We start from the raw sequence: 15,948 nt of genomic DNA on the forward strand, positions 1-15,948 counted from the left end.
ATAGACTTAATTGATATTTATAGGACATTCCATCCGAAAGAAGCAGAATACACTTTCTTCTTAAGTGCACATGGAACATTCTCAAGGATAGATCACATCTTGGGTCACAAATCAAGCCTCGGTAAATTTAAGAAAACTGAAATCATATCAAGCATCCTTTCCAACCACAACGCTATGAGATTAGAAATCAATTACAGGGGGACTTCCCTGGTGGTGCAATGGTTAAGAATCCACCTGCCAATGCAGGGGACATGGGTTTGAGCCCTGGTCCAGGAAGATCCCACACGCCACGGAGAAACAAAGCCCATGTGCCACAACTACTGAGCCTTCAGGCCACAACTACTGAAGCCTGCGCACCTAGAGCTCATGCTCCACAACAAGAGAAGCCACCACAATGAGAAGCCCGCGCACCACAACAAAGAGTAGCCCCTTCTCGCCGCAACTAGAGAAAGCCCACGCACAGCAACGAAGACCCAATGCAGCCAAAAATATATAAATAAAATAAATAAGTTTTTAGAAAAAAGAAAAAAGAAATCAATTACAGGAAAAAAACTGTAAAAAGCACAAACACATGGAGGCTAAACACTGTGCTACTAAACAACCAATGGATCACTGAAGAAATCAAAGAGGAAATCAAAAAAATATCTAGAGACAAGTGACAATGAAAACACGTTGATCCAAAATCTATGGAAGGCAGGGACTTCCCTGGTGGAGCAGTGGTTAAGTATCACCTGCCAATGCAGGGGACACAGGTTCGATCCCTGGTCCAGGAAGACCCCACATGCTGTGGAGCAACTAAGCCTGTGCACCACAACTACTGAACCTGTGCTCTAGAGCCTGCGAGCTCTACAGCCCGTGCACCACAACTACTGAGCCTGCAGGCTGCAACTACAGAAGCCTGCACTCCTAGAGCCCACGCTCCACAACAAGGGAAGCCACCACAATGAGAAGCCTGTGCGCTGCACTGAAGAGTAGCCCCTGCTCACCACAACTAAAGAAAGCCTACATGTAGCAACAAAGACCCAAAGCAGCCAAAAAAATCAAATAAAATAATAATTTAAAAAATTAAAAAATAAAAACAAAACCTGTGGAATGCAGCAAAAGCAATTCTAAGAGGGAAGTTTATAGCAATACAATCTTACCTCAAGAAACAAGAAAAATCTCAAATAAACAACCTAGTCTTATACCTAAAACAACTAGAGAAAGAAGAACAAACAAAACCCAAACTTAGTAGAAGGAAAAAAATCATAAAAACCAGAGCAGAAATAAATGAAATAGAGATGAAAAAAACATTAGCAAAGATCAATGAAACTAAAAGCTGGTTCTTTGAGAAGATAAAAAAAATTGATAAACATTTAGCCAGACTCATCAAGAAAAAAAGGGAGAGAATGCAAATCAATAAAATTAAAATGAAAAAGGAGAAGTTACAATGGACACCATAGAAATACAAAGGATCGTAAGAGACTACTATAAGCAACTATAAACCAATAAAATGGACAACCTAGAAGAAATGGACAAATTCCTAGAAAGGTACCACCTTCCGATACTGAACCAGGAAGAAATAGAAAAAATGAACAGACCAATCAAAAGTACTGAAATCAAAACTGTGATTTTAAAACTCCCAACAAACAAAAGTCCAGGACCAGATGTCTTCACAGGAGAAGTCTATCAAACATTTAGAGAAGAGTTAACACCTATCCTTCTGAAACTCTTCCAAAAAATTGCAGAGGAAGGAACACTCTCAAGCTCATTCTATGAAGCCATCATCACCCTGATACAAAAACCAGACAAAGATATCACAAAAAAAGAAAATTACAGGCCAATATCACTGATGAACATGCAAAAATTCTCAACAAAATACTAGCAAACTGAGTCCAACAACACATTAAAAGGATCATACACCCTGACCAAGTGGGATTTATCCCAGGGATGCAAGGATTCTTCAATATACACAAATCAATCAATGTGATTCACCACATTAACAAACTGAAGAATAAAAAATCTGATCATCTCAATAGATGCAGAAAAAGCTTTTGACAAATTTCAACACCAATTTATGATAAAAACTCTCCAGAAAGTTGGCTTAGAGGGAAACTACCTCAATGTAATAAAGGCCATATACGACAAACCCACAGCTAACATCATACTCAATGGTGAAAAGCTGAAAGCATTTCCTCTAAGATGAGGAACAAGATGAGGATATCCACTCTTGTCACTTTTATTCAACATACTTTTGGAAGTCCTAGCCATGGCTGTCAGAGAAGAAAAAGAAATAAAAGGAATCCAAATTGGAAAAGAAGAAGTAAAACTGTCACAGTTTTCAGATGACATGATGCTATACATAAAAAATCCTAAAGATGCTACCAGAAAACTACTAGAGCTCATCAATGAATTTGGTAAAGTTGCAGGATACAAAATTAATGCACAGAAATCTCTTGCATTTCTATACACTAACAATGAAAGATCAGAAAGAGAAATTAAAGAAACAGTCCCATTTACCATATCATCAAAAAGAATAAAATACCTAGGAATAAACCTACCTAAGGAGGCAAAAGCCCTGTACTCAGAAAACCATAAGATACTGATGAAAGAAATCAAAAATGACTCAAACAGATGGAGAGGTATACAATGTTCTTGGATTAGAAGAACCAATATACTCCCCAAAGCAATCTACAGATTCAGGGCAATCCCTATGAAATTACCAATGGCACTTTTCACAGAAGTAGAACAAAAAATTTTACAATCTGTATGAAAACACAAATGACCCTGAGTAGCCAAAGCAATCTTGAGAAAGAAGAACGGAGCTGGAGGAATTAGGCTCCCTTGTTCAGACGACACTACAAAGTGACAGTAATCAAAACAGTATGGTACTGGCACAAAAACAGAAATATAGACCAATGGAACAGGATAGGAAGCCCAGAGACAAACCTATGCACATATGGCCACCTAATCTATGACAAAGGAGGCAAGAATATACAATGGAGAAAAGACAGTCTCTTTGATAAGCAGTGCTGGGAAAACTGGACAGCTACATGTAAAGGAATGAAATTAGAACACTCCCTAACACCATACACAAAAATAAACTCAAAATGGATTAAAGACCTACTTGTAAGGCCAGATACTGTAAAACTCTTAAAGAAAACATAAGCAGAACACTCTTTGACATAAATTGCAGCAAGATCTTTTTCAATCCACCTCCTAGAGTAACGAAAATAAAAACAAAAATAAACAAATGGGACCTAATTAAACTTAAAAGCATTTGCACAGCAAAGGAAACCATAAACAAGGCAAAAAGATAACACTCAGAATGGGAGAAAATATTTGCAAACGAAGCAACTGAGAAAGGATTAATCTCCAAATTATACAAACAGCCCATGCAGCTCAATATCAAAAAAAACAAACAACCCAATCCAAAAATGGGCAGAAGACCTAAATAGACATTTCTCCAAAGAAGACATACAGATGGCCATCAAACATGCAAAGATGCTCAACATCACTAATTATTAAAGAAATGCAAATCAAAACTACAATGAGGTATCATCTCACACTGGTCAGAATGGCCATCTTCAAAAAATCTACAAACAACAAATATTGGAGAGGATGTGGAGAAAAGGGTGCCCTCCTACACAGTTCATGGGAATGTAAATTGGTACAGCCACTATGGAGAACAGTATGGAGTTTCTGTAAAAAGCTAAAAATAGAACTACCATATGATCCAGCAATTCCACTCCTGGGCATATATCTGGAGAAAACCATAATTCAAAAGGATGCATGGATCCCAATGTTTACTGCGGCACTCTTTACAATAGCCAGGACATGGAAACAACCTAAATGTCCATAAACAGAGGAATGGATAAAGAAGATGTGGTACATGTATACAACGGAATATTACTCAGCCATAAAAAAGGAAAGAAATAATGCCATTTGTAGCAATATGGATGGATCTAGAGATTGACATACAGAATGAAATAAGTCAGAAAGAGAAAAACAAATATCATATAATATCACTTATATGTGGAATCTAGAAAAATGGTACAGATGAACTTATTTGCAAAGCAGAAATGGAGTCACAGAGGTAGAAAACAAACTTATGGTTAGCAAGGGGGGAAGGGGGTGGGATAAATTGGGAGATTGGGATTGACATATATACACTACTATATATAAAATAGATACCTAATGAGTACCTACTGTATAGCACAGGGAACTCTACTCAATGCTCTGCGGTGACCTAAATGGGAAGGGAACCTAAAAAAGAGTGGAGACATTATATATATATATATATATATATATATATATATATATATATATATATATATATATATATATATAATATTATTTATTTATTTATTTATTTATTTATTTATTTATTTATATGTCACTTTGCTGTACAGAAGAAACAAACACAACATTGTAAAGCAACTATACTCCAATAAAAATTAATTAAAAAAAATAAAAACTTCTGTTCATCTAAAGACAATTTTGAGACAATAAAAATGCAAAGCATCAGACTGAGATAAAAAATGTTCACAATATACGTATGTGACAAAGGTCTTGCATCCAGGCTGTATAAAGAACACCTACAAATCAAAAGTAAAAAGACAACATAATAAAACAGTGTGTTAAATACTCAACAGATACTTCAGAGTAAGAAGATATACAAATGTTATTAGAAAAATGCAAAGTAAAACTACAGTGAGCTACCACTTCACACCCACTAGCAGAACAAAAATTTAAATGAATGAATAACATCAGGATTTTTGCTTCCATGGAGTAAGAGGGAATGGATTTACCTTCCTATCTAAAACAACAGCAACAAAGAATAAAAGAGAAAAGAAATGGGCAAAATACATAAAACAACAGACAGTGAGTGTGACAACAGTGCAGGACAGTGATCCCTAAAAGAGGGAAAGCAAGCAAGGTCAGCTCTACAATTGCTCAGTTGACTGTCTGGGGATAGTCCACGTTGAGGTAGGGAGAAGGACCCAGAAGGAGCCTGGGGTCTCCCTGAGCTGAGGATACAGAGTCAGGAGTCTAAGAATCCAGATTGGATGGAGTTCACAACACAGAGCACTGGAGAGGAGAGAGCTGCATGGAGAGTATTCTTGAGAGTTGCAGAGGGCTCCCTCAAGTCATCCATGACTGCTGATCAGCACATACATGTGATGAAACTACTCAAAGCCAGAGAAGGAACCACCTGAAAGAATCAGAGAAATAATCTCCATAGCTCACACAGGTCAGCAACAGTTTATGTTCCCAACAGCCAGACTGGAAAAGCCTCACAATTCAGAGGACATCAAATAGAGTCATCAGAAGTACACTACCTCAGTGCTAGGGAAAAGTTAGCCCTAGACTAAATCCTGCTCAGGTCCTGACAAACAAAGCTTAAAAGAAAGCCTCAGAAGAAGTTTTCAAGTAACTTAATTGTATTCAGAATAAAGCTGAAGAATTTTTATAAGAATACAAAAGTACTCAGCGAAATAAGCTAAAATTCACAATGTCTGACTCTCAATTGAAAATTACCAGACCTGCAAGTAAGCAGAAAAATGACCCATAATGAAGAGAAAAAGCAATCAAGCAATAGAAATAGACACAGATGAGGCAGATGAGAAAAATAGTAGACAAGCACATCAACACAATGACTGTAGGGATTTCACATATTTGTGAAGGTAGAGGAAAAACTGAACAGGTTATGTAGAGACAAGGAATATAGGAGGGTAATCACACTTCTAAAGTTGAAGACTACAATATTTGAGATGACACATACACTGGATGGGACTGATGGCAGATCAGACATGGCAGAAAAGAATATTAGTGAACTAGAAGACATAGCATAGAAGAAAAGGCTGAAAATACGAACAGTGAATCAGTGAGTTGTGGGAGAACTTCAGGCAGCCTAATACTTGTATAATTGGAGTCCCTGAAGTTAGGACACAGGTTTATTTATTATTTATTATTAGAATTGCCTTATACATTTGTGGAGGCGAAACAAATCCAAAACCCACAGAAATTTAGGAAGAGATCACAGGTAGGTTCAAACCATGGGCTCTTTGAAAAGATCACTCTAGCCAGACTTATAAGGAAAAAGAGACAGAAATTAATAATACCAAGAATTAGAAAGGTTACATCTCTACAAATACTACAGATATTAAAAATAAAAAATATTATTTACATCTATACGCCAACAAATTTAACAACTTCTATGAAATGAACAAATTCCTTAAAAGACAGACTATCAAAGCTCACTCAACAAGAAATAGATAACCAAAATAGCCCTACATTTATTAAAGAAATTAAATGGATAGTTACAAACCTTCCTATAGAAAACTTTTCTTTCTGAGAACACTTTAGGCACAGAAGGCTTCATTGGTGAATTCTACCAAACATTCAAGAAAGAAATAATAGCAATATTCCACAAATTCTTCTAGATAATTAGATTTGGGAACACTCATGAGTAGTCTATGAGGCCAGCATTATCCTGATGGCAAAATCAGATGAAGATATTATAAAAAAAGAAAATATTAGACCAATATCCCTCATGAACATAAATGCAAAAATTCTTAATTAAGTTTTGGCATATCCAGTTGAACAATATGTAAAGAGGACAATACATCATGACCAAGTGAGATTTATCCCAGATATGCAAGGTTGGTTTGACATTTGAACATCAATTAATATAATTCAGTAAAATAACAGACTGAAAAATAAAAACTATATAATTGTCTCAATAGATGCAGAAAAATCAATTGACAAATTCTGACATTTGGATAAAAACTTTCAGCAAACTAGGAACAAAAGGGAACTTCCGTAACCTGATAAAGGGCATCTATGAAAAACCTACCATTAACATCATACTTAAATGAAACACTGTGGGCCTGTTCCCCATTATCAAGAACAAAGCAAGGATATCTACTCTCATCACTTTTATTCTAAATTGTCTTAGAGTTTCTAGCCAACGCAACAAGGCAAGCAAGAGCTAAAAGGTATCCGGAATTGAAAGGAAGAAGTAAAAATGTCTTTATTCACAAACAACACCATTGTCTATGGAGAAAATCCTACAGAATCTATGAAAAAAACCACACTAGAACTAACAAGTGAGTTTAGGAAGGATACAAGATCAATGTACTCAAATCAATGGTATTTCTACGTACTAGCAAAAAATAATGGAAATGGAAATTGAAAGAAACAATATCATTTAAAATAGCATCTATCTCCTAGACTAAGAGGAAAGAGCTGGTCTAGAGGGCAGGTGGAAGATTTAGGAGAGAGAAGAGCCTGGAGACAATGAGAACAAATGTCTGCTGAATCTTCTGGACCAACTGGGCTGGTGGAAGTTTCATCCTCCGAGGCAGGAGAGATGGAAGCCCCACAGCAGGTCATATGGGGAACGCTGATGGCCTCGATTTCCCAGTACAACCCTCTGGACAACATGAGAGAGAAGGGATACCTATTGAGAGCAGGCAGAAGGAGCTGCACTGGTAGGGGGAGGTGGGGATGCTAGATGGAAAGGCTCTGCAGAGCAGGGAGGTAGGGAAAAGGCCCACCAAGAGGCTGATGGCCTCGTAGGAAACACATTGTTAAGTCTCACTGGAGCCAGAAAACAGCAAGAGGGGAAGGGAGTGGTCAGAGAAGACCTTGGACAGCCTCAGCCCCCCTGCCCCTCCCTCCCATGATCACGCCTCACCTTTCCTGACCCACTGACCACGACCTGGAGGTGTGGGAAGGTAACACCCCAGCCTCGCTCAGCCCAGAGAGATGGCAGCCGATGATGCATATTCTTCCCCTACCATCATTGATGGAGGCACCAAAGTTTATGCTGAGGGTTCAGTGCACCAAAGGAGAGGGCAATCGAGTGCAGAGGGAGTTGCAGACTGTGAGCCTGGGCGACAGGGAGGCAGGAAGGATGCTGCATAGGAGGCGCCCAGTCCCTAACCCTAACCCTCTGAATGCCAGCCCCATGGATCTTGCGCTCAACTCCTCCAGGCCTCAGCTCTGACTCATGTCCTGAGGATGGTAACACCGCTTCTCAAGTGGTTCTGGGACCAAGTGATCACCCAGCTTGCCTAATGCAGACCAGCCGGGACTGTGGTCACTGCCATTACCAGGAGGAGTATCATCTGCACTCAAGACTTGGGAACGCCAAAGGCTGGGGAGGTGCTGAGGCTTGTTCCACCCACAGCTGAGCCCAGCTGGGGAGGGACCTAGGAGTGGCCCCAGGTGTCCCATCCGTGCCACCTCATTCAACATCTCCACACGGTGGCAGTATTGTCCTAGAAGCAGAATTTTGGCAGGTGGCCCCTCAAACACTAATGGCACCACAGGGAGGCTGTCACAACAAAACTTAGCACGTTAGAATGGCTGGGATAGGACTTCCCTGGTGGCCCAGTGGTTAAGAATCCACCTGCCAATGCAGGGACATGGGTTCGAGCCCTGGTCCAGGAAGATCCCACATTCCATGGAGCAACTAAGCCCATGTGCCACAACTACTGAGCCTGAACTCTAGAGCCCGCGAGCCACAACTACTGAAGCCCACACGCCCGAGAACCCGTGCTCCGCCACAAGAGAAGCCACCACAATGAGAAGCCCGCGCACCACAACGAAGAGTAGCCCCCACTCTCCGCAGCTAGAGAAAGCCCTCATGCAGTAAAGGAGATCCAACACAGCCAAAAATAAATATAAAAATAAAAATAAATTTAAAAAATAAAAAAGAATGGCTGGGATAATATAACACTCTCTTTTCACAGGTGAGCGAGGCCTCAGAGTCAGGATTCTAGGCCCCACAGGAAGCCAAGATTCTGGGACAATTAATCTACAGATCCTAATTGTTGTGATGAGAGTCTAGGAGTCCAGAAATTCCATGATGTTGATTTTAAAATTCTTTTTTCTTACGGTTCTAAGACTCTATCTGTGGTTTCCTGCTTTGAGAATCAAATGATGCCAAGATCTGACGGCTCTACTTATTCAGCTGCTCTGGGCCCCATGATTCTACGACTGAGTGGTGCCAGCATTTAGAGAGTTCATTCATTCCTTTAAGCAGAATTCACCATGTGGCTACTTAAGAAGTTAGAAAACTCAGTAGCCCTACTTCCATGACTCTTGGATTCCATCCTCCCTTCGCTCCCCACACAGAGATCCACAATTCCCACAACATCAGGCCACCTCTGTCCATCTGAGGAGAGCAGGCTCAAGAATCATGCAGCCTGGGAATTCCCTGGCGGTCCAATGGTTAGGACTCGGCGCTTTCACTGAAGTGGCTCGGGTTCAATCCCTGGTGGGGGAACTAAGATCCCGCAAGCCGCATGGTGTGGCCAAAAAAAACCCAAAAAGAATAATGCAACCTGCAACCAGAATAGGACCAGCCATGTCTCTTGCGCTCCAAGTCCTAAGTGGAGGGGATGGAAGGTTAGGGTGCTAACACAGAAAGACACATGAGGTAGGGCTGCACACTGGAGACTGGATTATGGGGGATATTTGCCCCACAAGCCTTTGATGATAGCTTCCCATATGACATCCAGAGGCTGGGCGCTTGGTGATCCAGGAGCAGATGTCCTGAAAGGCGTGAAGAATCCCTGGGGTATGAGATCTAGAAACCAGGGTGCATTCATCCTCACTCTCTGCTGCTCACCCTGAGCCTACTTTCTCTGTGCAAAGAGCGGGCTGACCTAAGGTTCCAGTCACTTCCATGAATCAGAGCCTCTGATCAAAATCGAAATGGAACTCTCAGGGGAACTTAGAAGAGGTAACCATGTGAGGGGAGAGCCAGCTATGGGATGGTATCTTGAGACAGATGGATTTGTTCTCAAAGGAACTTCCTCAAACCTCTGCAAATGCTCTCTCCAGGGACTCCAGAGGGCAGGGAACCCAGCCCACCAGGTACCTCACCCTTCATCCACAGGAGTCAGCTCAGAAAGATGAGCAGACACAGACCAAGTTTGCTCTCCTGTGGACACATGCCTCCCTGCATGCCCTCTCCATCCCAGCCATAAGCTTTTCAGGCTCCTGCCACACAGCCTTCAGAATTATGAGTCCCACCACCAGTATTCAAATCTTGGAGGGACTTACTCTTGTGAGGAACACATTATCTCCAGATACACAAGTCTCAGAGAGACTGAGACCCCAATCCTGCCTTGACTCCCTCTGGGGACCCAGGGAGAGTTGTATCGTAACCCTCACTGAGCCTCCTTGCCCAGAATGCAGAGACAGATGCTTCCAGGGGGTGCTCGGTGAGACCATGGCCCCACATCACTGGGCAGAGCCCTGGGCACCCAGGGCATGTGGTGTTGTCACCGTCTCAAAGAGCACTGGGGAAGTCATCTGATCCAACAGCCTGCCTTTACAAGGAGAACCTTCCAGAGAGACAAGAGGAGGTGAAAATTTCACCAGGGATCTGAACTGGAGAGGAGAGGCTCTTAGAACACCAACAAAACTACAGACTAAGATGGAAAGATGTGGACAATAGTAAGAGCCAATGAACACACAGCAGGATTAGACACAAGGTAGGACACATGAAGAGGTGCACCTGCAGCAAAGAAAGGGATGGGGGAGGCAGAAAAGCCAAGATGACCCATGCATCTCAGGCCCACCCAAGAATCATGGTTCCCAAACTTTGTGCCAAGGCACCCTGGGGTGCCACAGCAAATTCCCAGGGTACTGCAGGATATTTTAAATGTTCAAGGAACACATGGCGATATGGTCCTCTCTGTAGGACAGACACCTACTGGCTCCAGGCAGTTCTGTTTCAGCTTGGACGGTGGCACATTCCTTTGTGAAGCTGAGTTTCTGGCTTTTGCTGTGATTAAAAAACAAGTATCAAGTGAAAACTGCTGAAGAACAGGAAGTAAGCTGTCCTCCCTGGGGCTGCAGGCACACACTTCCCATTGGTAAGTAACTGCAGTTATGTGAGAATAAAACAAAAATAGTATTTTTTCTTTTAACTTATAAAAATTTCTTTTCCCAAGAGCTACTAATTAATACATTATTTGGACCTAATTACTTGCTACACAAAACTATTAGGCATTTCTTTTGGCCTGGGGCACTGTGAAAAAAATGACAGAGCATGGACAGAAAGTCTGCCTCTGAATGCAAGCACCCCACCCCTGAAGAGCAGGTGTTCCAGGAATGACAGCCCCCAAGGCAGGTCAGGGAAGCTTCCAGAAGGGGCTTAGAACCAAATGGGCCTGGAGGTAAGAAGAGCACCCGCTCTTCTGACCCTAGACCTTCATCCTGTCTGCCTGTGGCCCCTCTGAGGTGACAGCTGCAGGGCTCCTCGGCTTCCAGCCACTGGCTACCCAGACCCTTTCCTGCCTCCCCTCAACTTTTTAGAAAAGAAGGAAGTGAATGAATGATTAGGCAGTTAGTGTCTGAAAGTCTGGCTCCCCTCTCCCCGGTACAGGAAGGACCACTACCTGGTACTTACCAGGCAGGGATTCAAATGCTACCACAGATGACGGTTCACTACCTCAGAAAGCAAAGTGCCCTCTCATCTGGCCTCTTTCCTCCACACCAGGTCCTTGCCCTCCCTCCCCCACCTCCCAGCAGGGGCCTCCAAAGCTCCTGGGACCATACCTTCCTTCCCCTCCAGGACTATTCTGGAAGGAACACAGCCCCAAGGGGTCTCTGGAAGACCTATGGTGAGGCAAAAAAAGATCTTTTCTCCAGGGGCATCCATAAATTCTTCAGAATGTTGAATTAGACCTGTGACCACGGGTCAGTCATGGAAGCTCCCTCTGTGTGACAGCAGAGGGCGCTGCCAGGAAGGCATCCTCCCCTTCACCTTCAGGGAGGGAGCCCAGACTCCATGGCCAGGGTGAGCAGCTGTGTGGAGCAAAGGCATGCCACACCACAAGGTTGCCTCTATCCTTAAGTCAGGTTGCAGAATTTCCAGCTGAACATCAGGGAGCAGGAAAGAATCCCACTCACTCAGTTATGATAGAAACATCCTCCTTCTGCACCTGCATTCTCTCTACCCCAACCTGGGGATGGCCCCCATCCCCATGCTCCTGGGCTTCTGGGAAACAGACTTAGGGAGCTTCTATCATGCCCAGAAAATGGGGTGGGACGCCCGTTCCCCCGTGCCATAACTTCTATGTAAGTCTCACAGGGTCTGTGGAGGGCTGGTGGCCCCTGCCATCCAGACTCAGGTGGCACCACTCTCCAGCCTTCCCTCCGAGGTCCTGCCACCCATCTGGAGATCCCTGCTCCCCCTCTTCTGTGCACTCACATGGGTTGTTTGAGGTCAAAGCTTTCAAAAAGACCACAGGATGGGGGCAAAGGAAGAGCGCCCTGCAAGATCACCAGGTGGAAAGGGCCAGCTCTGGAAGCTTCCAGACCAGTGCCATCATGCAGCTTGCCCTAGTTGCAGCTCTCCCAAAGGAATGCTGTGATGCACATTTTTCGAGGAACTCTAAAGAACTGGGAGTCTTCACGTGGGAGCGGGATCGGGGCAGTTCTCAGCTCTCCCTCTCTCTCCCTGCACCATGGGAGGCTCCCCCAAGCTCAGGGTGTCCAGCTTACTCTCCCTCCCTACCACCTAGTATAGGCAGAGGGCAGGGACCAAATGAGGGAGAAGCAAGCAGCAAAAGGAAGAAAGGAGGGGCCTGGCAAGTGAGGTGGCAGGAGGGAGGACTGAGGAGGCAGCACCCACCTGCTCCATTCTCTGCAGAGCCCATCACAGCGGGACAGCCAGTCCTTCGGTCCTTCGGTAGGGCACAGCCACCCCCCTTTGTGTGTGAGGAGCCAGCAGCCTCTTGGGGGCTCCTCATAACAGTTCTAATCCCAGGGCCCCACAGTTGGGAGGGCGGGGGTGGGAGCCTGCTGCACTGGGATTGGCCCCCACCCCACTCCCACAGCCCAGGTCCCCAGTAATGCGATAATTGGGTGGGATTTTCACTGAGAGAGAGGGGAAGTCCAGAGGAAGAGAGCTAACTACCCACCCCGCCTCATTCCAGAATTCTTCCGTCCTTCCCTCTTCGGGTGAGGGGGCACAGTGACTCAGAGGAGGGGTAGAAGGACCAGGCATGCGTAGACTCAACTGGATCCCATTGGCAGTGCAGAGAAAAGGGAACATTCCTTGAAAGAGAATGGCTTTCGCTCCACATCTGGGAAGGAGCCCCTGATGCAGTCACCGAGGTGACCCCTGGTCCAGAGTCCACAGGACCCCACAGGCTCTCTTTACAGATGGGAAAACCAAGATGGATGGGGGCAGCATGCCGTGGGGTACGGCCTGCCTCTTGTTCTCCAGCCAGTGCTAAACCTGGAGGGTTGCTGAGTCACTCCCTGCCCCAAGAAGCAGCCACGTGCCGGCCAGTGGCTTCTCCATCGGGCCCCCACATTCTGCAGGTCACATGGTAAGGCAAGGCTCAGGGGCTGTGGAGGAGCAGATGGTCCACTTGAAAAGAGACATCATAGAAGAGCTTGGAGTTGGGATTTTTATTCACGGTTCTCCTCCCCTCAGTTGCGAAACGGTGACATGGATTCCTGCTACCCTTTCTTCACAATCACTGAGACTGACTGGGTCTCCTGCTAATGCACAAGGTGGGGGAGGGAAGGGAAGTTGGGAAGACATCTCGACTTGGATCTTCCTCTCCCCAAATAACCCTGGCTCCTTTCTCCCTGGGCTGCAGGTGAATATGCAAACAGAGCTTTGCATTGGACTGGGAGCTGGAGAACTGGCTAGCCACTCTTTGTGACCTTGGATAAGTCACCTTCCCTCTCTGGTCTTCTCTTTCCCCTCAGCAAAAATCATCAGCCTTACCTAAGTTGTCAGAAATCCCTTCTGGCTGAAGAGGCCAGCAGCCCTGGGCAGACTCCGCGGTCAGTGGTCCCAGAACCAGGGCGCTAACCGGCTACACTGTCCTTGGGCACCGGAAGCATCAGGACTGCCGTTCCCTTCCCTGGTGGGGTGTGGGGGAGAAAGAGGAGCCGTCAACACCTGGGCCCTAAACAGAGCTGGACTGTTTCCCAATAGTGACTTTCAGAAACGTGGCTGCACCCTAGATGCCCACCCAGCAGCTGTCCCCAGACAGGCTGCCCCCATTCTGGCCGCTCGCCATCGGCCCAGCTCCCAGCGGACCAGCAAGGGGCCGTTCGAGGAGACAAGCCTCGGACGAACGGACCCCCAGCAAGGAGACGGACGAAAGGGAGGCGCAGCCCGACCACCTAGAGGGCAAGGGACAGAGCGCGCGACAGAGCAGGGGCAGGAGCGAGAGCTGGACAGCGCGTCGCACGGTGAGCGCAGGGCGCGCGGGGCTCCACACCTAAGGAGCCGCCCATAAGCCCCGAGGTGGCGCGGCCCGGGAGCTCGGAGGGGATACCTGCGGACCATGCAGTCCCGGGTGCCGGCCGGCCGCCAGGCCAGCTGCCCATCTGGCACAGCGCAAAGTTTGGAGCCGGCGCACCCGCGCACCCCCGAGCACCCCGCGGCCACGGGAGGGGCCCGCGCTGCAGCCGTCACCGAGCTAGCTCCCAGGGCCCCGCCCGCCCCCTGCCTGCCCCGCCCCGGCCCAGGCCCCGGCGGGCGCCCCCCGCGGCGCTGCCCCGCCCCCGCCGTCCCGCGCCGCCCCGGGCCCCGGCCCGCCGCCCGGCCGCCGGCCCACCTGGCGCAGCGCCGCCCTCGGAGCCCGCGCACCCGCGCACACCCGCGCACACCCGCGCACCCCGCGCACCCCGCGGCCTCAGGAGGGCCCAGCGCCGCCGCCCGCGAGCTCCCAGGGCCCGGCCCGCTCCGGCGCCCGCGCTCTCGGGGCGTACTCCTGGCCCTCCGAGATCTCCCGCCCGGCGATGGCCCCGCTCGGATATTTCATATTCCTCTACGGCCTGAAGCAAGCTCTGGGCAACTACCCGATCTGGTGGTGAGTGAGCCTTCCTCACGTTCTCCCCGGCCTCTGTGCGTCCCCCAGCCGCCGTCCCCTCGGGCAGGGCCCCGCGGTGGCCCAGAGCCCGCGCTCTGCCCAGCCCTCCTGTTCCGAGGGTGGTTTGTTTTCCTTGGCGGCCACTTTCGACCTGTTCGGGCCGGGACTGGGACGCGGGTGGCGGAGTTTCCGCAGACATTGATCCGTCGGGCGTAGAGGGGCTCCCGGCGTCGGACGGGGCGAGCAGTGAGCTGGGGAGAGGCAGGAAGTGGGACAGCACAGATGGCATGAAAGCTCGGGCAGCCAGAGGCCAAGAGAAGCCAGGAGGGCGAGCTGGGAGAGGGAGATCCGCCTGAGACTTTCCTTAAGGACATGTCTTACACACACACACACACACACACACACACACCTTAAAACAAAGTCAGTGAGACAAGACCGAACAGCTCGGAGCAGCGTAGTTACGTAAAGACTGCGGGGACCCGGCCGGGAGTGGCGGGCGCATTGGGGCCAGCACCCGGCCCTCCTGCGCCTTCCTGCCGCTGTCCCGACCGCGATGGTAAGGAGGGGCTTCTGGAGAGGTAAAGAGGGAGAAAGCATCGTGTTTGAAGGCTCTTTAGTGAGAGGCTCCGCGAACCCACATCTGAGAGGGCTGGGGCGTTCCGTCTTCCACCCCAGACAAGACACATTCCCGTGAGACCCTCCTAAATCTGGCGATGGAAGTGCAGATAAACCAAGGGAAGGGTCCTGAGGGTCTACAGCTCATATCATGAGGGGAGGAGGGAAGCGAATTTGGTAGAGCCCCCACAGGCAAGGGCCACCCCAGCTCCCCAGTGGAGAGGGGAGGGGCGCTTTGAGATGCCCAACATTTGACGAACACAACTGGGGGGAATGCGGGAGCCGAGCGGCCTGGGCGCGCCGCTGGAGGAGACCCAGATCGGAGACAAGCCTTCACACACACATGCGCGCGCGCACACACACACACACACACACAGCCAGGAACTCTCTCCGACGGCTTGCCTGGAATTATAATAATTACGCCGAGGGGAAGTTGGGGCGGGGGGAGACTGAGTGAGCCGAAGTACATCTAATCCGATAATAATTT

The 15,948-nt window shown here is 47.3% G+C and overlaps 1 protein-coding gene across 1 annotated transcript in view; it reads left to right on the forward strand.

The window, feature by feature from the left end:
• Positions 1 to 14,775: 14,775 nt before the first annotated feature.
• The window catches only part of WNT3A (Wnt family member 3A), a 46,722-nt gene continuing 45,549 nt past the window's right edge, over positions 14,776 to 15,948 (forward strand). Inside the window, exon 1 of the mRNA XM_061188551.1 lies at positions 14,776 to 14,846. Within this exon, the coding sequence (XP_061044534.1) occupies positions 14,776 to 14,846 (71 nt within the window). The remainder of the gene's footprint in view (positions 14,847 to 15,948) is intronic.

Source organism: Eubalaena glacialis, chromosome 4, assembly GCF_028564815.1.
Source record: "Eubalaena glacialis isolate mEubGla1 chromosome 4, mEubGla1.1.hap2.+ XY, whole genome shotgun sequence".
Classification (NCBI taxonomy): Eukaryota; Metazoa; Chordata; class Mammalia; order Artiodactyla; family Balaenidae; genus Eubalaena; species Eubalaena glacialis.